The following is a 24,957-nucleotide window of genomic DNA, read 5'->3' on the forward strand; positions in this document are numbered from 1 at the left end:
GGAGTCAGCAATGAGGACTACTTACCTCCAGCCGTTTGCCAGGATCTCTTTCATTGTCAACTCCTCCGACAGTAATTAGCATGACATCCATTCGCCTCATCATTTGAACCGCTTCCAATTCAAACTGCACGAGTTCGTCATCACAATCAGGTCCAAAGAGCTTCTTAAGTTCTGACTCTCTGGGAGAAATTGGGGATGATGGCACCCATTTCGGAGCTCCATCGGCTTGCGACGGAGTGAGAGGTGACTCCGAAGAAACCGACGGAGACGGGGACTTGTCAGTGATGGAAGTATTACCCGAAGGCTTTCCGTGAATTCTCTCCTTGCTGATTGGAATAAACGATTTAGTTTTGGCGATAGGACTCAGAGGCACAGGCGCTTTGTTCTTAGGTTTTGGCAATGGACTGGGAGGAGTTCCGGGCGATTTCTTTTCGGGCATTTTAAGTTTCGTTTCGAAAACTGGCGAAGCCAATTGCTTCGTACCCGGAGACTTGGGCTGATCTTTAGGACTCTGCGATTTGCCATCGTATGAAAAAGGTTTCGTCTTCAATTTTGGGGAGAGCGCCACGACGGTGGCCTGATCAGAACCGGGGTTTATGGAAATGTTACATACATCTGGCTTTTCTCCTACTAGTTTTAAAGGAGTCGAGGTAGATACGGGATTATTCGAAGCCTCACCGGGATCGTTTATTTTACCCTGGAATCAAAAGGTTAATGAAGAAAATGAAACTCATTTACTTAATTGTAAAAAAAAATGAATAGCGATGTTACTCGGATAACCATGTTACTTAACCCTTAAAAATCACATTCACAAGAAATGTAAGAACTTAGAATAACATGTACCTTATCTAAGATCCCGGGGAATTTCTTTTGATCCGATGGTGATTCTTGGGAAGAAGATTCATATTGAACATCCATATCTTCATCGTCAGAAAAAACTACAGCATCATCTGTCTCCTTATCAGAACCGTTGAAGCTTTCATTCTCTTCCTCCGTAGTGACTGAACTGCCGAGACCCGAGGACTTACGACTTATCCGGGATGCGGAAGTGCCACCGATGCTGATTCCGGTGGGTTTTTTTAGGATTATCTTAGTTTCGACTATGGTTATTTGCTGAATAGGGATACCGCTCGATGGGTTATCAACCGTGTCACAATTTTGTGGACTTCCTTTAGCACCGACCTTCGGTGATTCATCTAAAATCAAGTACTCGGCAACCGCACCTTTATCTTTTATGCACGGTGTAAGATCTTCATTCTCCAATTGAGAAAGAATGTTTTCTAAATCAGTAAGTAACGGGTTCTTATCGAATGAAACATCTGCCGAAGGAGTAGATGGAGGAGTGGATGGGAATCTGCCGTTGGATTGGGCGTGTGATTCTTGAACTGTTACCACTTTGAGAGGGCTGTCTTTAATTTGGTTCGGCTTCACTACCTTCGTGTCTACATCGTTCTCGCTATCAGTTGAACTCTGTCTTCTTTTCAATATGCCGATCAGAGGTTTGGAAGCTTCTTCTGTTTTTCTTACTTCCACAGTGAAGGTTTTATGACCAGTTGTGGGAGAAGCCTCTCCGACAGATCGAATCGGTGACATTCTCGTGGTAGAATCAAGTTTAAAGATTTGCGTTGCGGCCCACTCTGAGAGACCATCTTGACTACTGGCTGCGCTTTTTTGCCTTTCTTCCACGTCAGAATCGGCCGGTGACTCTGTATCGATTATTTCAACCATTTCGACACTGTTGGGCCCGTACTGCATTGCAGTTTCTATAGACGCCGATGGATAAACTTCCATAGGTTCCAATGTGTTTATAGAAGACTTAAAAATCTCACCTTCTTTCACCTCAACCATGTGACAAAGCTCCTGTTTCACAGGTTTAGAGGGCTTCGGAGCGTTTACTACAAGGGTGTTCCCTGATATTTGTGAAAACAGAGCACTATCATCTGATAAGTTGAATGTATCCGCTATTTTGTGACTTTCCTGCGGATCGATGTCTGCAGGTTTAGAATCAGGTTGACTAGTCGGCTTCGGGGCAACTGCGTTTTCAGATTTGTTTGTATCGTGGGAAAATTCCTTGCGTATAGGGACTGGACTTTTGAGTGCTAAAGGAATTTTGGACTTATTCCCCTTCATTTTCTCATTGGTTGTTTGTACCAAATCAGGTACAGTACTCGTGGACTCGAGTCGTCGTTTTATTGTATCACTAACGTGGACAATTTCATACTCGACTTTCGGTTTAGTTTCTTCTTTAGTACTGTCATTAGATTGATTCGCTAATTCGGGTAATTCTTGGACAAACTCATTTAAAGTAAGATCTTCCCGAATACCTTTGTCTCCCTCTACCCTGGGAAGTACTTTCTGTAAATATAAGGTCTGAATTTATCCTACACTCTATCGTTTTAATTTCTTACAAAAAAGTTCCTTTAATAAGCGATTTACTTTTTTTCAAATGAACGAAAGGATTATCTAACTATCATTTAAATTAATTATTAAAAGTTAAATGATTCTGCAAAATTATTTAGATAAGCATACTTTAGATTATGATAAACTTTATTTAAACTTAAAGAGTAAAAATCTGTTGTGTATTATTATGTGACGTATTAAACTTGATGTTATATTAGTTTTGAGTATGACAAACAGCTAGTATTAGATGTTAATTGATGCTCTTCTCAACGACAACAAAAGCTCACACATGTTATTTGGAAGCATAAAAACATTATTAGGAGTTTTGTGCCCACTTTTTGCCTGTATATATTTTACTATGCAATAGAGAAATAAATACATTTATGGATAATGGATGATCCCCATTTGGAAACACCAAAGAAAGATAGACAGACCTTAACCTTTTTTTTAAAAGTGATTTGTAGAGACTTCACCGAGGTACCTATTAGCAATGTCGGAGGTAGTAAAGCTTCAGCCAGTCACCCCATCACCACAAGGGTATATGCACAGTAAATAAGGATCAACGAAACAAGGACCAGAATTGTGTATGATACATGTTATTATGAGAACACATTTTAGGTGAATATTCACAGGGTACAGTAACATGGGTTTCCTACGATTCAATTATAACATAGATAGCGACAAAATATATAACGTAAAAGCTAAGAAAATTATCATCAATGATTGAGTTGACTGTAAAGGTTATTGAATTATTATTTAATACAACAAAAGCAGTGTTCAAAAGCAGAACAGTTTCTCAAAAAAAATTAAAAAATAAAATATTAAAAATATATTCATTTTGTGAAATAATATTATTTATTTACTTCATGAGTTTTTTTATAAAAAAAAAATATATAATTTACCATTTTATGGAATAATTAACACAACATTCAACAAACATAACAATAAATGCACAAAAAAAATGCACCTCATTTTAGATATAAAATAAAAAGCGGACAAAACATTATTTTCCCAAGTGTGTTGTTTTATTTTTATGTGTAAAATTGAGTAAATTTTGTATAGAATAAGGCTCGATTTCAGTGATAATAATAACCTTTTACCATTCATCTATGTGCATTATAAGCGCGTGAAAGAACTGTGGTTTGAAAAATATTTTTTCCTTTGAAAAATAATGTATGCGGAATTTGGAACAATTAATTTAATCCACTTACCTCAATCCTTTTAAGCAAGATATTCCACTTTTCCGTTTCTTGCGCCTTATCGACATTCTTTATTTTCCATTCGATTTCAATCTTCATGGCTCTGAGTCTTTCGAGAGACGTCGTGTCTACATTATAATCTTTGCCATCTAAATCACTTAAGAACTTCAGTACATCTTTTTCTTCTAGTTCCGGGATGCCGTGTAGCTTCAATTGTTCCCATCTCTCATTCGTCTTATCGATGGACTCCTTCAAAGGCTCCAGGTAAATGGCGTCGCACTGCTTTGCAAACTCGCTATAGTTGGCGTTGAGTTTGTCTTTGATGCCTTGCATCCTGGACATTTCCAACTCTAGCGTCTGTTTTCCCATACTTCCGACGAGGCTATCGAGCCACTTGTTCAGGGACGACAGGTCGTTCTGTATCTCTCTGGATGTGATCAGTGCATTTTCTAGCATCTGTTTAGACTCTGTGATTTGTGCGCCCAGTTTGTTGTAAAGTTCCTTCAGAGTGTCTATTTTCTTGGAAAAGGATTGCGGATCGGCGACCGCTTGATCTTCCACCATCTTCCGTCCAGATTTGATAACCGTCTCGACTTCGGACTTCATCTCACTCAGCGTTCGATAGAATCTCTGATAAAGAAAATAACAAAAAATTAAAATTAGAAACGAGGCGAACCAAAACATAATTTTCACGACGCACAAATAGTGATGTAGGACATGACAGAAATTGAACTGACATACATTTATCTGGAATCTTTATTGTTAAATTTCAATAGACATAGCACGTGGTTTAGTTCAATTAAAGTACACCTCTCCACTCCCACACTCACCCGGTGACACAATCAATTAAACCATCCGAGCGGAACAATCCTACACACCTGGGATGTGCCAAATTCATCAATATCCATGGTACAATTTTTGTTATTTTTAATATTATTTTTTTTTAATTATGTTTTTGTTGGAAAGTATTGTTTTCCGATTGTTAGAAAAAAAACTCAAAACATTTAAACTCGGCAAAATAATAAACAACACACAATTTATTTTTTTCCTAAGCAATAGAGATTTTTACAACAGCATCCAAAAAAAGTTCCTTCAACCGTTTTAATGTTGAGATTTTTTTCTTATATGTATCCTAAAATTGGTAAAGACTTTTATGCAAAAATACACTACTTCAAAAAACATTATAGAGGCAAAAAAAATAGGTTTTTACAAAAAAATAAGTTTACATTAGTGAAGTTAAATTTTAACTTATTTTAAACTTTAAAAATGTACACCCTGCGATATAACCTTCTAGCTTGACCGCCAATACACTGGCGTCATCATCGGTACATATATAGACGGCCACGTTTTTAGCAAAATGTACAAGAGTCGATATATTGTTTCTCAGCATTCTAATTCAAGTTACAAGGATAAATTAAGCATTTTCATAGCCTATTCATGATTCACTCACCAGACAGTGTTTCAGTTGCCCCCTGACATCCTCAGGTTCGGCTCCCGCCAGCTCCAGGAGGTCGCACCCTCGGTACACCGCTCGGAGCTCCCGCAGGGCGCGGGCCAGCCTGGCCTCCATGCCCCCGCCGCCGCCGCCCGTGAAGGACTCCAGGAGACCCTCAGAACTGGCGAAGCTTTGCTGGATTGGAACGAGACATAATGTTAGAGAATTATGACATAATGTTGGAGAATGATGACCCAAATGCACGGATGATGAAAATATTCCAAGGATTGAAATATACACAAGAGGAAAAGTAGAATCTGTCAATTGATTTTACTTAATCATCAGAGCATTAGCAGCACTCAATGATACTGTAATGTTGATGTGTCTGTTTAATATGTAGGCGAGAGAGAGAGAAAGAGAGAGACATTTCGTAGGATGAATGATGTCATAATTTTTTCAAATTCTTTATTTCCTGTCCTACCTATGTTGTTTCCCCAGCGTATTGGAGAATATCAACATACAACTACAATTACATAATTTTTTCCCCCTCTATAGTGTTATGGTTAGCTGGTTTAGCTCCCATGCTGGAGGCTCCGGGTTTGATATCCAGGCTTTCATATTAATAATGATCAAAATAACACTGTGTTAATACGATTCAGTGCCCTGCGCAACATTGGGTGCGGATAAGGGTAAGAAGAAGAAGAAGAGAGAAGACATAATTTTATTGTGAATTGAATGAAGGTAAGTAGGTAACATAAAAGTATTAAATGTTTTTTTTTAATATTTATCCGTGATAACTTCACTGGGAATCGAACCCTGAATCTCATACATACGAAATGCACTATCTACTGTATTACGGAGGCGGATAAATGAAATATTCTCTGTATTTACATTCATAGTATATAAAAACAAAACAATATAATAATAATAATAAAACCCTTATCCGCACCCCAATGGTGCATAGGGCACTGCGTCATATAAACGCAGTGTTATCTTGATCATTTACACATGAAGGAAAGGTGATCAGCCCTCCGCTTCAGGTACCAGTCCAGGGTAATATTGAATAAATATGACAGTGAAAAAATCACTAATATTTATTTTACCCCCCTTGGGAATCGATCCCGGGACCTCCAGAACTGTAGCCGAGCGTGCTGACCATTACACTACGGAGGCGGACAAACAAAACAATACACAGTAAAAAACTTTTAAAATCCTAAATGTCCCAACAAGACAAAGCCGCATTATTCTGATGCAGTGCCGATGAGGGGTCACTTACTCATATGTGCATATCCACAATAAAAAAAATTGATAACTACTCATTTGAAAAAAAAACTCATGAGTGGCAACCCTAAGCCTACAATAAATACTAATAACCGCATTTAGCAAACAGGTACAAAGTTACTCGTTAAGTGTTATTGTACCAAAATACAACATATACAATACAACCCACACTAACAGAAACTAAGACAAACACATCAACTCCGTCAAGTTATATAGCAGTTAGCCTATTAATTTGTTTCATAATATACCCACTTTTTTCCAATATGGAGAGCTTTAAAAAAAGTGTCAATATCATTTACAATTGAATACTAGGCCAAAGAAAAAAGTATTTTGAAATTACATAACTTTTGACTTTGCTCTTTACATACCAGGGGTTCAGAAATTTCTAAGATAATAATTTGCATCTTCTTGTATGTGAACATAAAGTTTTAGGGTAAAAATGAAATATTGGTTATTACATCCTCATTAGATACATTTTTTTATAGCACGATATTAGAATAAACCGTAAATTGACATTAGGGCAGACGAATCTCAAAACAAACAAAAAAACTTTAGAAAAATAGACATGTGTTTGTTTTATACTGTAGTAGGCAAAATAAGTAAAGTACTGTGTTCAGCAAAAATGGGAGAAATTTGATAAACAGAAATTCATTTGAAGAACGATGATAACGAATATTCATTCAAACCCTTATCCGCACCCCAATGGTGCATAGGGCACTGCATCATATAAACGCAGTGTTATCTTGATCGCTTACACATGAAGGAAAGGTGATCAGCCCTCCGCTTCCGGTACCAGTCCAAGGTAATATTGAATAAATATAAGAGTGAAAAAATCACGTATATTTATTTGACCCCCCCTGGGAATCGAACCCGGGACCTCCAGTACGGTAGCCGAGCGTGCTGACCATCACACTATGGAGGTGGACATGAATATTAGTATAAGCAAAAATTATAACATTTGAATTATCATATTTAGGATTCTTCTTCTTTTAACCCTTATCTGCACCCAACGGTGCATACGGCACTCCATCATATATAAGCAGTGTTATATTGATTGTTTAATACATGAAGAAAAGGAGATCAGCCCTATGCGTCAGGTACCAGTCCAGGATAATATTAAAAGAGTGAAAAATAGCTTATACTTATTTTGTTTGCCCTGGGAATCGAACCCAGGATCTCCAGCACGGTAGCCACTATTTCAACGCACTGAACACTTTACTACGGAGGAGGAGAATTAATCGGATTTGATTTATCATTATTTACTTTAGCAGTACATGCATTCACTTACCACCAAGTATTTGTTACCAACAAAATTACATATACTTAGGCATAAAAAATTTCGACAGACTCCCTTTAGAAATAAAAAATAAAAAATAAACGAACGCTATAAACATACATAGAATGTACAATAAAAAAACTAAACAAGATAACTCCCTCTCCAAGCACAAAAGCTTGTGTCTTTTGAGGGAAGGTACTGCATAAAAATATATGTACCCTTATAATAAATAGTATTAAGAAATAAATAACACCAAAAAAAAATTATGTATACTATGGTACCGTAGTACGGGTCTACTTGAACTTTGATGTGTTACTTGAGCTCAGTACAAAAAAAATCAAATCTGTATTTGGTCTACAATAATGAACGTATTCACCTGTCAGGGAAACAATGAATCATGTCGATACGTTCATTATTGTAGACCAAATACAGATCTAAATAAAAAAAATTGTACTGGGCTCAAGTAACACATCAAAGTTCAAGTATTACGTTCTATAGTACTAATTTTAAAAATTAAAAATTTATGAAAGTGATGGTTACCTGCAGCAAATTCAACTGTTCTTGTAATCTGGAGGCGGCAACATGCTTCCCGGCATCCTGATACGCCTTTACTTGTCCTTCCATTTCTTTCAGCGCCAATCTTTGTGTTTCAAACTCTTCCGCCAGTTTCTAAATAAGGAAAAAATTATAGATAAAATTTAATAAAGTAATTTTTTACTAAAAAATAAAAATTATGAAAACAAACCCAAGAGGAAGATTTAATTGAAGTAAGATATATTTTATCCTTTTTTTTTTCATCAATAATAAATGAATATTTGTGTTTTTTATGGCTTTTAGTTTATAGTTTATTTTTAGTTTATTTCATCAGTTGATTTGGCAGTCTTTGTGGTAATTTCTATCTATTTCTAATTTTAGTTTTACTTTGTAAATACCAATATTTGTGTTGCCTACTTTCAAAATCTGCAAGATCCAATTTTAAAATATTTAAAAATAAATACTCTATTGGAATGCCAATTGTGAGTTTTATTGTTTAAAATATTTAAATACGTGAAAACCCTGCTAAAAAATACTTAAAAACAGCGTTGTATTTCAAACTCCGCTATATTCACGAAACTTGCCTTCTGACCCATATCGGCCGATCAGAGAACGGGGATAAGTCAAAAATTAAGATGACGTCATTATCGGTTTGTGTCTCGTGTTTTTTTTTAATACTGAAAAAAAAAATTTTTTTAAATGAGAAAATTCTGTATTTCATAATATTTTATCTAATGACAAATCTTTGAAACATAAATGTTACCCGGAGAATTCCCATTTTTTGTAAAATCGACTGGATTCGAATGGATCTGGCGGATTTTGAAAGTAGCCGACACATTTCTTTAAATCTATTGTCTATGTTCCCACTGATAAATAAATAATAAAAAATTAACAGTTCCTACCCCCTCTTCATCTTTAATCGTCCCAAGGACACAACTCTAAAATTTTGACTGCTTCCCATGCAGTGTTCGCAAAATTATGTGGAATGCATCAAAACACGTGTCACAATAGATTTTAAGAAATAGTGGCTTTTAGTTATGGCAATGCATTTTAATTATTACAGCAAAAAAGCACTAACTAGTGAGCGATCTACCAATTTATCATTAGCAGTTTTATACATACAAGGTATATTTATTAAAAAAATTAATTAGTGCATTTTAAACATAATAGCCAGCCAAACTAAGAAAAAATATATAGGCATTATCTTATTTCAAACATCGTTTTAAAGAATCACAACCATTTTTTATACAAAAAAAATAAAAGCAAAACATAAATAAATCGTTTGGTTACTAAGTATCACGAAGTTAGACTATAATATGTACATGTCTAAATTGCATTATAAATTGTATTATCTTATCACACCATAAAGATAAAAAGAATTTTATATATCACAATTTTTTTAAGGCCGTTACTTTATATCATGCAAAAATAGGTTAATAAACAGATGTGCATGCTAAAAAAGTGCACTTATTTGCTTAAATCATTCAGCTTCTTCAGCAGATAATTTTAAATAAAATTACCTGTTAAACTATGTGGCGAGATGTTGGGGCAAAAAATGGAAAATGGGATTAGAATCATTACACATTTGAAGATCATTCAAAATTCATATTTTAAAAATATCACTAGAAAAAATACTCGGTGAATTTTTATATGTTTTGTAATCAACGCATGTTTTGAAGGAATTCTTCAAAGCTATAAATGTTAGGTGTGGCGTACGCACCAGGAACGTACATTTAACATTTTTCCCAGTGCGGAATATGTGCTAGGCTTAAAAGTGATAATAATGAGTCAAATAGGTTAAAAGTATCATTGCACAATTAAAAGTATATCCTTACAATCTGGACACAATATTTTTTTATCAATATGTAATGAATAAAAAAAATACAGAAAATAAATAATCAAATGCTCATGTATGAATGTGTAATTTGCAAGTTTAAACTCAGCTTTAGTCCCTTATACAATGTGTACTAGTATTTACACAAAGTAATTTCATATTTTTAATACATTGTTTGTGGGAAACGCTTAATGGCCTCTTTTTTACATATTGTTGGTAGACAGCAGGAGATGCTTATAAGCGTTCTATTTGCTTACTTTTGGTAGAGCACGAGAGACACTAAACATCATTGAACATATCAGAGTTGGGTTTGAGGTTACATGTGATTTGTATATTGAGGGTCGGGTGGCAGACTGTCTTGAGTATAATAAGGATCGCGGTTGATGAAAAAACTACCGGACAACAATATGTTGATATATTTTTAGCATTTTCAAAATTTCTATTTTGTCAGCATCTTGTTAGTCTTCACAATTAAGTGGATTATTTAATACCCAAAAGATTTGTAATTTATAAGTGTTATTAAACTAAAAATCAAAGGTTCTCAAAAAAAATAGTGTTTCAAATATTAAATAGGAAATGTCATAATTGCACCACATGGTGTGAATGTCAACTGATTTGAAATATCAATCAATACTTTATAAACAACATACTGAATACAATTGTTTTATTTATTGAATATCTGCAAACCTGGTGGTCTTCAGGTAGGTCCTGGGCTGTCAAGTCATTGTCAAGGCGATTGTTGAGGAGCAGATTGATGTTCTGTATCCATTGCTGGATGTTCACAATGGACACTTCGTACTTGGTGGCCTCGTTCACGGAAGTCTCCAGAAGTTGTGTGCGTGTGGAGACCTGCGTAACGAGTAAGTGCGCAGAAGAGTCATGCAAACATTCAAAGAGGCAGGAAACTTGAGGATTCTATTAAGATAGATTTTAAAGTGACAAGAAAGATTTTTTGTTATCAATAATAGGTAAGTAAGTAATCCTAACAAGGAAGGCGTTTGGCCGAGCAAAAGTGATAGATACTATGCATAATTTCTGCTTTTCATATTTTTACCTTATTTAATGTTCCTGTTGATTTTTTTTTTTATTACTTAAATTTTTCTTTAGTGCTATTTTTTACCAATATTTGCCATGGAGCATCATATATGATTGACGCAATCATTACATGAGGGAAAAGTGATTAGCAGACCAAGATATTTGAGATTTGCGAACAGTATGTAGCGCGAACAGTATATAAGCCTTAGAGTAGAGTAATGTTGCAATGTTTGGATTCATGCCCTGTACTTCATTAGACAAGAAAAGTAATATAAACTGAGAAATGTACTGAGAAATTAAGAATGATATTTAACCTTCCAATAGCCGCAATGCCCAGTACGCTATGAACGGGTTGAATCACAGAGAAGATTTTTACATACAGGACAAATGACCTCATTCAATAAATATAATATTTAATCTTTCCACACTTAAAACATTCAGTTGATTATAAAATGAATTGAAAACAAAAATAACCACAAACGAAAGAGGTGAACCTCACAGATATTTTTATTTATTGTTTCGGCATTAACTTTGTGGTAAGACATGTTACAATGATTAAAGAAAACACTTCGTTTTTTACCACTTGAGTTTTATTATAGACTACATGTTTCAGAAGTTAAACTTCCATCATTCAGGTCTGTATAATAACTATATGATGGAAGTTTAACTTCTGAAACATGTAGACATTCAGGTCTGTATAATAACTATATGATGGAAGTTTAACTTCTGAAACATGTAGTCTATAATAAAACTCAAGTGGTAAAAAACGAAGTGTTTTCTTTAATCATTGTAACCTCACAGATATTGTGCAAAAATTATGGCCATCTACTCACTCCATAATATGTACCAGATTTGTTAACAGAAAAATCACATAGATATAGGAGAGTGTAGTGAGCGTAACGCTGTCATGTAAAGAATGAATTAGTGACAACAATATGATGCAACGTATCTAATATATATATTGCGTTCGTCAGAAGATTAAATTCAAGTTTATTTAATACAGTACCACCATCATGCTGTGAAAAGTAAAGAACCAAATTGTGTCAGAGGCTTAAGAATGCAAACGAAACATCGGAGTAAACAAGATGTTTATAAAAAGGGAAAAGGAACATAACTGGCATTAAATAGAAAGGAGTTCATGAGTATTGACCTGCTTATTGAGTGCATGCCATCGGCTGGTCACTCCCTCCACTTCGGTCATTATCACCTCCGGCATAATATGAGCATCCACCAGCTGCTTGCCAACACTTTGGATCCTCAACAAGCGGTCGTCAGAATGGTTACGAACATAATTCTCAAGGTCCTGTAACAATATAGAAAACATACTGTAATAAAACCGAGAAAATTCGTATTGAATGATGCACACTGGTGAAAGATGTCATCAGTGAGAAGATCAGAATAGAAGGATAGGAGACTGGAGTGCTGATATTTTTATCAACTCAAGTAGAGAGTGCCATCTTACAATAAACTTCTGAGACCAGAACTACTGACACCTGTGGGTTGGCGGAACAAAATACAAAAAAAAAGTCTACTAAAATAAATATTAACACACTGGACGCGCTTAAGGATGGGAAGGGTAATTTTACCTTCTGCGCTGGCCTCATTACAAAATCAGAAAAGAAGGAATTATCCAATATATTTATATGAATATTATATACCAATCTCTTTGTTAAGGTCTTAACTATATGTAAATAATTATCAAATCCCGTCACCAGCAGTCCACAGGCTAAAAAATACCTGTCCGAAATGTGTTAAGATATTTAATTTAGTCCGCGATGATATCTTGTTTGGACAGCCGTGCAAAAGACCAATGGCAAATCAATTAAATCATAAATACTAAATATATATGTATATTTTTATGACTATTAAAATTGTTATTGATTTAAAAAATAATTAATTTTGTAATTATCAGATTTAGTAATTGTTGTACTTACATAAAGTTCATCAGATATTTCTTCTGCATCGGCAGGATCATTAGGACTCTTGGACAACTTGCGATGGAGTCCGTCTAGCCAAGACTTCTCCTGCGTCAGCCAAGCTCGGAGTTCTCCATACTCATGCGACGCTTCTTGAATCACTCTGAAACATTTATATGAAATTTATCACAGATGTTTCAAGATTGATCGGATTTAGGATTCGATCATACAGTCAAATGCCAGCACCATGGCATAGTTAGGAAAATGCTCGACTGTGAAACTGGCATCTAGGGCTCGATTCCCGTCAATTGCAGAATGAATTAAAGAAAATATTTTTTTTAATTGAACACATGAATATACCACTTTAATGAGTTTTATTTGTATATATGACTAGTTACAAAAACTTACAGATTTTTTCATCTTCTGGTAAAAATTAAAACATTTAAAACATTGTTTTAATTTTTACCAGAAGATGAAAACATCTGTAAGTTTAAAAATCATTAAAGTGGTATATTCAAGTGTTTTTTTAAATAATCAACATGTCATTCCACAAAGTTAATGCTGAATCAATAAATAATGTAATTAAAGAAATATTTATTTGCAATTTAACCAAATGTTTGTGATGCATTTTTCATTTATACCTTCCCTATCCTTACTAGCCTACCTGCAGACAAGCCTCTAAAAGTAGAAGCTTGATGGGTTATTCATTTTCTTTTAAATAACATACAATTATTAAAATAATCAACTATGAATTCTCTAAACTATAAACAAGCCCTTGAGACGATATTCTGTAAAATGGCGTTTTTTAACTAAGTGAAAGATTATTATATTAGAAAAGAAAGATATAAAAATACTTTGTAACATTGGAACGAATTAAAAACAAACTTTAATTTTTTTTATTTATTTAATATAGTTACATTTTTAAGTACAACATAATACAATTTCTAAACATTTATACGTATGGCAAACTTATAGTTTTATATTCGCTGTGCCTCTCCAAAAAAGAGACTGAGCTCTTGTGCTTAGAGAGGGACTTACACTCAAGGTTTGATATTTTATATAATTAATGGAAAAATAGTCTTTTTTTTCAAGATTTATATGTAATGGGCATTAATTTTTTTCTTAAGAACTTTATTTTTTTAATTTCTTTAGGGAGTTTATTGAAATATTTAATTTCCAAATATTTGAGGTTTGGTTGAAATTGTTTAGTATTACATTTTGGTAAAAATGTTAAAAATGGTTTCTATGTTTGGGACTTGAAATTTTGTAAATAATAATTTTGTATAAATCCCTATTTTTAAATAAATACCTATTTAAGCCATACATAACATTAGTAAAACTAGAATAAAATAAGTGTATAATAAGTCACTCACTTGCAACGTTCGTAAATTGAATCTGTTACTTGAGTCCAGCGAGCATTTAGATGTGTAAATCTTCTGGCTAAATCAGTCAGAGGGTTGCCTTCGGACTGGAGCATCATATCATTTCCTGAAAAAACACAAATAATAATAAACCTTTTATTTTCGCGCTTTGTGATATGAGTTGAGGAATACACCAAATTGTAGAAAAGGCCAATCTAATAAAACAAAGACTTCTTTAACCCTTTCCGGTCCCCCCAAATAAAAAAATAAAAAAAACATTCCAATTGGAAAAAAATATTTTGTCCTCTGCTCCACATACTGTTGTAATACATACGCGTGACATAAATATAACATCGGAAATTAAATAAATAATACTAATGAAAAAAAAAATGTCGAATAACATCCGACATGGTGGGACCTAAGGGGAAAAAATCGATGTCGAATAAGATTCGACATTGGACCAGTAAGGGTTAAAAGAAATATTTTTTTGTTTTCGTTTTGATCACTTAAAGCTAATCACGCCAATCAGTGCACAAATCCGATTGAAAATATAAATTTCACACTTTGACATCTTCAAACCCTCATCTTTATCTGATGGTGCATAGGGCACTGCATCATATAAATGCAGTGTTATCTTGATTGTTAACACATGAAGATCAGCCCTTCGCTTCGGGTACCAGTTCAGGTTAATATTGAATAAATAATATTTCTATATTGATGTCAATGTCCGCCTCCGTAGTATAATGGTCAGCTCGCTCGGCTACCGTTCTGGAGGTCCCGGGTTCGATTCCCAAGGGGGGTTAAATAAATATAAGTGATTTTTCAATGTAATATTTATTCAATATTACCATGGACTGGTACCTGAAGCGGAGGGCTGATCACCTTTCCTTCATGTGTAAACAATCAAGATAACACTGCGTTTAAATGACTCAGTGCCCTATGCACCATTGGGCCTGATCGAGGATGATACACTGTGATGTATGTATGTATTAAAAGATAATTTTAATATCCATTATGTTCTTACCTTTTTCATTCAGATTGCGAAACTCTTCAGTTCTAGCGTCGCACTTTTCTTTGAGTGTCTGGAATTTGGTCTTAACCTGGAACAGTTCTCCAGAATTGGAGACGTTACATTCAGCGTCGGAAGGTATATCTTTCTCAGTTTCGTTCAGCCAATCTTCGAATTCGCCAATTTCCAAAATCACTCTCTCAGTTTTCTCCAAAGCTCTTCGCAGTTTCTCATTGTGCCGGTTGGCGGAGTCAATGATCTCCTTCCACTGCTTGTTGAGCTCTTCGGAGTTCTGTTTGAGGTCTTTAGAAAGCACTTCGTCGCAGTTCTCGAGGATTTTGTTCGCTGTGGTGCTCGCTTTTACCAAGCTTGGCTTCACCGTGTCAATGTCATCTTGTAGACCCTAAAAGTAAAATGTTTAAAAAATAAAAACAATTTAAGACAGTGATACAACAAATTTTGTATTTTATTAATTTTATTTGTTCGGGAATTGTACAGCTTACATATAAAAAAAATGATATAATAAACAATAGTTACATTAACAATAATAAACATTACATTAACAAAAATAGTTATGTTAAAAAAAAGCCAATTAAACAATTCCATTTATTGTTTCGGCATTAACTTTGTGGTAAGACATGTTACAATGATTAAAGAAAACACTTGTTTTTTACCACTTGAGTTTTATTATAGACTACATGTTTCAGAAGTTAAACTTCCATCATTCAGGTCTGTATAATAACTATACAGTTATTATACAGACCTGAATGATGGAAGTTTAAGTTCTGAAACGTGTAGTCTATAATAAAACTCAAGTGGTAAAAAACAAGTGTTTTCTTTAATCATTAAACAATTCCACATTTATGTTATAAAACTATTAAAAAACATTCAGAGATTTAAAAAAAAAGGGTATGATATAAAATAATAGATTTAGCAGGAAGGAGAAGAATATAAATCTTACATTGCTTTGTACAAGTTTAGCTTCCAGAGTATCCACATCACCTACAGGAATATAGCTTTCATCTTTTACGAATTTATCGACTGTCGTTAGCCAACTTAGGATGTTTGTGGATTCCACATCAAACTCGTCCAACATCTCAATACCTAGAAATGATCATTATATTTTAAATGATGGTTAATGTACACAGATTACAGAAATCCCAAAAGTAACATAAAATAATTAATTAAGGCACATGAGTGTATTCTACAACTGGGTTTCACCAGCCCGAATGCATGCCTGTAATGTCACTGGACATATGAATATCAATCTGTTAATGTTTGTATTCCATATTGGTATGGCATATGCTGGTACATTTTACATTTATAGGAAGTAAAATATTTTCGCATCTGATATTGATCAGGACTTTGAGTGAATCTCATTTCAAAGCAGGTTGATGTTCGTAAATGAGATTCACTCAAAATTAGGATCTTGTCACTTAATCATTGTATATGAATGTATGAGGAACTGAAGAGGGTGGTGCATGATAGACCGGAATGACAAAGGTGTCATTTGTTGCTGCAGACCAATCCACAAGATTGAGACCACAGAAAAAAGATGAATGGATCATTAACATATTTATGAACGACTTATATCTACTGTCAAGCTGATGTTGTTTGAACTATCGAAAGCATGGAGAAAATTAAGAATTTATAGTTACAAAATTTCTATTTACATTATTATACAAACACTAACCTTTGGAAAGTTTTGATATTTTCTCTTTCAAAATAAGCTTCACGTCAGTCCATCTTGTATTGAGGTCGTCCAATTCAAATTTCAATCGTTCTCCCTGGGCGTCTAGACCGGGCCTATTGTACATGTCGTTACCAACTTTGTTTACATAGGCGTAGGCTTCTTCGGCTTCCGACAATCCATCTTCAATGTCCGTGAGGTTTTTCAGCTTCCTCTCCATGGTCTTCTTGTCAGAAATGATGGCGTGTTCAATCATGAGCACACTTTCCAGGCTGTCGATTTTGTTCTTCAAATATGCGACTTCTTCCGAATATCTGGATGGCGGAGTAGTGTCCAAAGCCTCTGTGAGGTCCCGTTCCTTGGTGGTCATGGACCTAAGAGTACTCTGCCAAAGTTCATTGAGCCTGATGGTGTCAGATTGGACTTTGGAGACGTCGATGGTGGGGAAATTTTGGGCCAAGATATGCCTGGATTTATCTTTTAAGCCTTGTACTTTGGCTTCATTCTCTTTTAGAGAACCCAACATGTTTCTGCACTGTTCTAAATACTTGCTCTGATCTGCGGGTTTGACGGCGCATTCCATCCACTTCTTATAGCCGTCGAGGACTTTTTCGATTAGTGTCAACTCTACATTGAACAAGTTCCTTTCGTTTAAGAATTTCATGACGTCTTGGCAGTGATCGACATCTTCTTGCAATTTTGTATACCTCTTCCTCAGATTGGCAGTATCAGCTTTTTGACTTTCATAATCCGAATCTGAAAAACAAATAAATAACAGTGAAACTTTGTAATTTTTATCACGGTAAAAGGGAATTCGCCACTATAATGAAAAATTACTTAGCACATTGACTATCAAAAGCCGACAAGTTCTCTTTGTGCTGACAACCATAAACGACCTAACACTAATTAAGAATTTTTGATTTTTTAATTAATATTTTTATGAGATATATTACATTTTCTAAAATGTGGCGTAATATCATGACTGCATGTAGGTACAAAAAAATTTTGTTTTTTTTTTAAAAGGAATAACTCGCAAAGCCTCTCCTTTTATATGCATGTCTGCTGGTAGGAGAGTAAGGGCGTTAGTCCACTACACGGAATTACACGGAATTTTACCTTCCGGCACGTCAGTTAGCGTTTTAAAATGATGATTGGCTTGTGCTTTTGTCAATCTTTCTTCGGATCGGAGCTCTTGATCGGTGCGTAAACACGTTGCGCGTTAATTCGATCACGCTAAACTGTCGTAGTCGCTTTCATTTTTCAAAAAAGGACTGCCGGACGGTAAAATTCCGGGTAGTGGACAAGCGCCCCGAGGATAGGGAAGGTAAATGTGTAAAATGCATCAAAAACACCCAGACCAATGTACATAGGTTTGTTTGATACAACGAGTAACAGCCACAAGGAGCCAATTTACTCAGTCTCGTGATAACCAAGATTAACTCTACTTATAACATATTCATTTTGAAACAAAACTAGTTGTGAAAATTAAAATTGTATAGTATGTACAAACAAACCTTTTGTATTATCGAACAATTTTTTGCAGACATCATCTAAGTTATCAATATCAACTTTCTGACAGTCTATTTCGTTAGTTATCTCATTGACAACTTTGTACTTCTCTTCCATCTTTTCGTTTTCATTTTCCAGCTTGGCCTTACACTTCTCGACTGATTTCTCCATGACTTGCAGCCAGTTATGAAGCGTAGTGAAGGCGTCGTTGAATTGCTCCAGCGCTTTGTTTCCAGACAGTCTGGGTTTTTTAGACTGACTGTGCTCGCTCTTCCCGGAGTCACTTTTGACTGTGATGGTTTTTTCAACGGTTGTGGTGAAAGAACCCTCCATTGACGGGTCTTGGGAAACATAATCGGCCACATTGAATTCGAAACCCAAGTCCTTGATCTGAAAGGGTGACAAAAAGTATATGTATTAAAATATGATTGAAAGTAATACTCGATACAGTATGGAAGTGAAGCGTGGAGTTGGCAAAAAAAGGATGAAAGGAGACTGAATGCAGTCGAAATGGGATTTCTCAGTTAAATGATCGGCAAAACAATGTATGATAGATGCTCGAATGATAAATAAAGAAAAAATAAAAGACTAAGATTAGCATTATAGAAAAAATTCAGAAAGATGTGTCGGGATGATATTGGACATGTAGAACAAATGAGTGAAGAATGTAAACACTCAAACAAATTTATGAGGTGAATGTACTTGGAAATAGGGCTAAATGAAGACCGATAACAACTTGGCATGAACAAGCATTTCAAATATTTGGGTGTAGTCAGGCCAGTCGTCGGAATAAAATGAATGTATGAGGAGATACGTGAATTTGGAAGAGGCGAAAATTGTTTGCAAAGACAGACTCGTGTGGGATTCTATTCTCTCTGCCTACCCATCCTGTAAGCGGCACAATTGTTTTTTTTTTTGGGCAAAGCACTTAAAATTTAGTGAAGCGGCACGATAGTTAATTAGTAAGCTAGTATATTATCTAAATTATTACTCAAATGATCAAAGATACAAAACTAATGATGGATGACATATTGACGTACCCTTTGCTCCTGTATTTCAATAATTAAGAACAGTGCTTCAAACTTGTCACCCAGAGCCTCTACCCTGTTGACGAATTCGTAAAGTGGAGCCAAACTGGATTCGTCAATGAGTTGGTTGGTCAAATCCTGATGGGCAGCTAGGTTCTGTTGCTGCATATCCATAGAGTGTTTGACATATTGAATCTGCTTTATACGTTCCAGGACTTCACCTATTTCACTTGCTGGATTAGCTTCCATCTGGTAAACAAGATACAGAAATTACAATATATAATTTTATGTTTTGTACAGACATTTCTTGGTGTAAATAAATTTTATATAATAAAACAATAACTTTATACGTAGTTTTTACCACTATTATTTTAGTTGCCCAGCCTGTTTAAATAAAATGAAATTGATGCAATTTGTGTTGATCGCAACTCATCCCCAATACTAGTCCAGAGTAACATTAAATAAATATTGTAGTGAAAAAACATTTATATTTATTTTGATACCCTGGGAATCGAACCCAGGACATCCAGCACAGTAGTCAAACATGATAACCTCTATAGTGTGGAGGCTGACAATAATAGTCTCATCATACATAAAGTTGTGCAATCTTGAATCAACCAATAGGAAAGAAAAATACACCAGTGACAATTCATGAATTATTGCACAGATAAGAACAGACATAAATTCCTCCTCACTCTCCTCAAACCATCATCCGCACCCGATGGTGCATAGGGCACTGCATCACATAATCGCAGTGTTATCTTGATCGTTAATACATGAAGGAAAGGTGATCAGCCGTCCACTTCAGGTACCAATCCAGGGTAATATTGAATAAATATTAGAGTGAAAAATATCACTTATTTTTTTTCGACCTCCCCTGGGAATCGAACCCAGGACCTCCAGCACGGTAGCTAAACGCGCTAACCATTACACCATGGAGGCGGACAAAAATTACCAGACATAAATAACCATCACATAATAACTGGCAGTACACAATGGAGTTCTGGTTCCAACCCTTATGTATGGAAGCGAAGCATGGAGTTGGCAAAAGAAGGATGAAAGCAGACTGAATGCAGTCGAAATGCGATCCCTCAGACGAATGTGTGGCAAAACGATGTTTGATAGATGTTCGAATGATGAAATAAGGAAAGAATGTAAGGCTGAGATAAGCATTATCGATAAAATTAAGAAAAGTGTGTTGAGATGGTTTGGACATGTGGAGCGTATGAGCGAAGAAAGAACGGTTAAACAAATTTATGGAGCGAATGTAGTTGGAAAAAGAAGCAGAGGACGACCGAGGAAAACTTGGCACAATCAGGTATGTCAAATACTTGAAAGCGGCCGGGTCAGGAGTCGTAATAATCGTCGGGTATGTATGAGGAGATGCATGAATGTAGAAGAGGCAAAGAATGTTTGCAAAGACAGAGTGGTGTGGCGTTCGATTCTCTCTGCCTACCCCTGCGGGGAAGCGGCGTGATGGTTAGTTTTAGTTTTTTTTTTTAAATAACCATTGGAAATCTCAATAGACATAATGAAGGCGGTTGCATTTGATATAATTTTTTGCCACACATGAACCCCGAGTGCTGGTAATTTTCTAGACAATATGATCGTTTTAACTAGATGAAGGTAGTATACAAAGAATGAAGATCGTCCTAGTCTTTTTTTATGTACTTTTCATTACAAGGTCAAAAACTTAACAGGATTTGTGAATTAGGTTACAAAATTCATAAATGGGGTAAATGCAGTGGCTTGCACAGAGTTCTTAATTAAGATAGGAAGTAGGGTTGGGTAAGGATAAGGCATAGTAGGCACTGGTCGTATTTCTATATGGAATGCAAATAATACAGGTTGGGCACTGCTTTTCTGCCTGTATAGAATGCACGCCTCTGGGTAAATGGATATGGTCATTACCTGTTTTAGCTGCACTTCTTTTTCGTTGATCCAGTGCAGGAGCTGATTGTACTGGATATCGAGAGACTTCCATCTGCTTTGCAGAATGGTGAGTCGGTTCAGCTGCGTCTCCGTCCACTGACACGTGTGGGACCAACGCTCTCCGAGGGCATTTAGCTGATCTTCTATCTCACACACACCTGGAAAAATTATTCAACATTTATCGCCATTCCTTGGCTAATCCCTGCTCTTTTTACATCCATGTGTTTGAGGGGGTATTCCAAAGCGGGATTCTTCTAAACCTTTAACACTTGCTTACTTTTTAATTTGTGTACATATGAATTATTATTGAATAAATTGAAAATGTAATTGAAATTGAAAATCCACTTTCCTTTCCACCTATCCTTCAGCACCCACACGAATATACAAATAAAAAAAGTAATTTAATTATTGTAACTGCAGACAGTTGGTAGAATTCCATATTGAATCGTTGGGTAATATATCCAAAATAAAACAATGTTTTTGTTGGATTGAATTCTTCTTAATACATTATGAAACACTGACTCAGTGTTTGATAATGCCCTAAGAAGACGAAACGCGTCACGTATTAAGATATACATAAATAAATGTAGAATTCAATCCAACAAAAACCTTGTTTTATTTTGGATATATAACCCAACAAAAAAAATAATGACAATTCTAAATTTATGAAAACATATTTTGAATATATTTAAAATTAACACTTGTATAATATATAATAATAAATATAAAACCCTTATCCGCACCCCAATGGTGCATAGGGCACTGCGTCATATAAACGCAGTGTTATCTTGATGGTTTACACATGAAGGAAAGGTGATCAGCCCTCCGCTTCAGGTACCAGTCCAGGGTAATATTGAATAAATATGACAGTGAAAAAATCACTTATATTTATTTTACCCCCCTTGGGAATCGAACCCGGGACCTCCAGAACGGTAGCCGAGCGTGCTGACCATTACACTACGGAGGCGGACCCAAAGGAGGCGGAGGCGGACTTGTATAATACCACTTACTTAATTTTATTTCATTACACACGACTAGTTTAAAAAGTGTTAAGTGTATGTCATTCCACAAAGGTAATGCCAAATCAATAAATGATACAACACAAATTTTGACACTCAAAATATTGTTCTCAATATGATTTGACATCTCATTGTCTCAATTTTTTTTTTCTAGGTCTACAAATATAACAAGAATCTCACCATTATCCTGCTGGTCATCATCCACCACTACAACGCAATTGGCCAATGAGTTAACCAATGATTGCTGGTCTTCTAGGTCGGATTGTAGTGCCTTGATGGCTTCTATCTGCGTGTCCACTTCTTTGGGTCCACCGCTGAATGCTCCCATCCGAGAGATGCGGTCTTCCGTTTGAGTCAGCCATTGCCTAAAATTAAAATGATATAAGACATGTAAACCATGCAAACAACTCTCCATCCAATGGCCATGGGCATTATGAAACGAAAACGAGAAACATACATATATGGAAATTAAAATATCTTTCATCTAAATTTGTTAGCGATGAATATGGGGATTTTGATATCGCTCACTCCTTTCAAGAACGTCATTTATCAAAAATCGTCAATTTTCAGTTGTACATATTTTCAGAATGCCCAGAAAATGTACTATATCCCAGCAAAAGCGGCGTATTTTTAACTTAATATTTTCCCGTTACAGGGCAGGAAGTGTTGTTTTTTTCGTTTTGAAAAAAAGGTATTGTTTAATTATTTTTTTTAATATACTTATATTTTTCAAATGGAGAAAAAACCTTCAGGTTTTACCTAAAAAGATCTGTTGCACAATAAAAAGTTCAATAAGTGACTTGATATTTATTTTTCATACATTGTATTATATTTGTAAACTTCAAAAATGATCTCCTGAAAAATCAAGTTTTTTTATTTATGACGTTGTTAAAAGGAGTGAGCGATATGTTCTACTCGTCATTGTCAGTGCTGAGATCGCCTATATAGTAACTCAATATGTATTTATATTGTGGTGTGTCCCTAGTTTCATACAACTTGTCTTTGACTTGGGCTTTGATCTTTCCCTTTTTCCCTTTTCCTCCTTCTCGTCCCTCTTTCAGGTATTATCATAAATTTAGTTATGAATAGGTCCCTAAACAAACAAGCAAACCCGCCAAATTGTCTGCACTGGTAAATCTGCCAAAAGTCAGCCCTGATTCCCGAACACAGGAGAGTCCATAAAAGCCCGCAAGTACGTGCAAACTTTCTCCTTCTTCAGTCACCGCTCGAGACACTTGCCGCCAAAAACCACGACCTTCCCGTGATGCAATTATTGTCAACTAGATTCGGTAATTTTTATTATTTTTAACACACTTCGGACGGGTATTTCGGAAAGGTATTTCTACCCACTCGGTCGATTGATGCTTAAGGACGGGAAGAGAATATTTAACTTCTGCGCTGGCATCATTTCTAAGGCAGAAACGAAGGAATTATCCAATGCTTTTACATGAATATTATATACCAATCTCCTTTTGAAGGTCTTAACTATATGTACATAATTATCAAATCTCGTCGACAGCAGTCCGCAGGCGTAAAGAATACCCATTTGAAATGTGTTGAAAAATAGTTTTAGGATCCTAATTTATATTTTATTTTAAAACTTAAAATTAATAAACTGTGATTTGTATCAAGTATGGCAAGTTCGTTTTTCATTTATAAGCAATCTTCTATTGAGTTTAAGGTTGGTGACTGACCGGAGCCATTTCGTCGTAAAGTAACACGGTACGATGCGAGCATTCGTATAGTCAGTACAGCGAGCCGAGTGCTCCATCCATAGTTTTGGATGCTCGCCGCGAGTGATGTTACGACGTTACGTTACGACGAAATGCTCTGGTCAGTCACCACCCTAAGAGAGCTGAATACCTAGCATTCATCACATCACACACAGAATGTTTGGTACATCAATAGGGTGAGTTGATCCTATGGAATGGAGACTACCTGAACTTATCGATCTGATCCTGCTGGCCCTTGATGAGTGCAGCGTGGACTCGGCTCTGGTGGTCCATGGCGCGCAGCCGCAGCCCTTCCCAGCGCTCGCGCAGCAGCCGCATCTGCAGCCTGACCTCGGAGGCCTCGTCGCGAGACAGCCTCTGCTCTCCGAGGAGCCGGGCGCCTTCCTCCAGCACGGCACCGACTCGAACCTGGTTCTCTGACAGCTCCAGCATGAATTTCTGAAAAAAAATTTACACAAAAAAAACATTAACCGCCCTACACATACGAGCGTACGTGATACAAATCTTTTTTCCACACCGTTGCGCTAACCCTGTGCCAATAATATTTAATGCGAGACAGAGAGAGGGAACACGCTAAAGAAAAAGTACATCAGTTCCGTCCTCAAAGCGCCTATTATGGCAAAAAAAAATAGGTATGAATACAACAAACATTGTTTTCATAATTCTGTAGAAAAATTTTTTTTTTTTTTTTCTACAGAATTAACTCAGAAAATAACCCGAGAGTAGAGTGATTAAACCTTTAGTTTTTTTTAACCAGGGCTTTTGG

General features: G+C 35.6%; 1 protein-coding gene across 9 annotated transcripts in view; it reads right to left on the reverse strand.

Moving 5' to 3' along the window:
* The window catches only part of Dys (Dystrophin), a 762,481-nt gene that overhangs the window by 674,506 nt on the left and 63,018 nt on the right, over positions 1 to 24,957 (reverse strand). For 6 of the 9 annotated variants that reach the window (XM_088278111.1, XM_088278114.1, XM_088278110.1 and 3 more), the window contains 17 exons: positions 24,397 to 24,629; positions 22,639 to 22,823; positions 21,419 to 21,597; positions 19,520 to 19,756; positions 18,485 to 18,869; positions 16,974 to 17,726; positions 16,242 to 16,384; positions 15,296 to 15,683; positions 14,284 to 14,398; positions 12,929 to 13,073; positions 12,145 to 12,297; positions 10,647 to 10,808; positions 8,132 to 8,260; positions 5,050 to 5,229; positions 3,612 to 4,229; positions 844 to 2,355; positions 26 to 697 (listed from right to left, as the gene is read on the reverse strand). In XM_088278111.1, coding sequence (XP_088134237.1) covers positions 26 to 697; positions 844 to 2,355; positions 3,612 to 4,229; positions 5,050 to 5,229; positions 8,132 to 8,260; positions 10,647 to 10,808; positions 12,145 to 12,297; positions 12,929 to 13,073; positions 14,284 to 14,398; positions 15,296 to 15,683; positions 16,242 to 16,384; positions 16,974 to 17,726; positions 18,485 to 18,869; positions 19,520 to 19,756; positions 21,419 to 21,597; positions 22,639 to 22,823; positions 24,397 to 24,629 — 6,189 coding nt within the window. The remainder of the gene's footprint in view (positions 1 to 25; positions 698 to 843; positions 2,356 to 3,611; positions 4,230 to 5,049; positions 5,230 to 8,131; positions 8,261 to 10,646; positions 10,809 to 12,144; positions 12,298 to 12,928; positions 13,074 to 14,283; positions 14,399 to 15,295; positions 15,684 to 16,241; positions 16,385 to 16,973; positions 17,727 to 18,484; positions 18,870 to 19,519; positions 19,757 to 21,418; positions 21,598 to 22,638; positions 22,824 to 24,396; positions 24,630 to 24,957) is intronic. The other 3 variants (XM_088278116.1, XM_088278117.1, XM_088278115.1) reach the window with 2 other exon arrangements.

Source organism: Brachycentrus maculatus, unplaced genomic scaffold (assembly GCF_059751285.1).
Source record: "Brachycentrus maculatus isolate JH-2025_06_01 unplaced genomic scaffold, ASM5975128v1 h1tg000055l, whole genome shotgun sequence".
Lineage (NCBI taxonomy): Eukaryota > Metazoa > Arthropoda > Insecta > Trichoptera > Brachycentridae > Brachycentrus > Brachycentrus maculatus.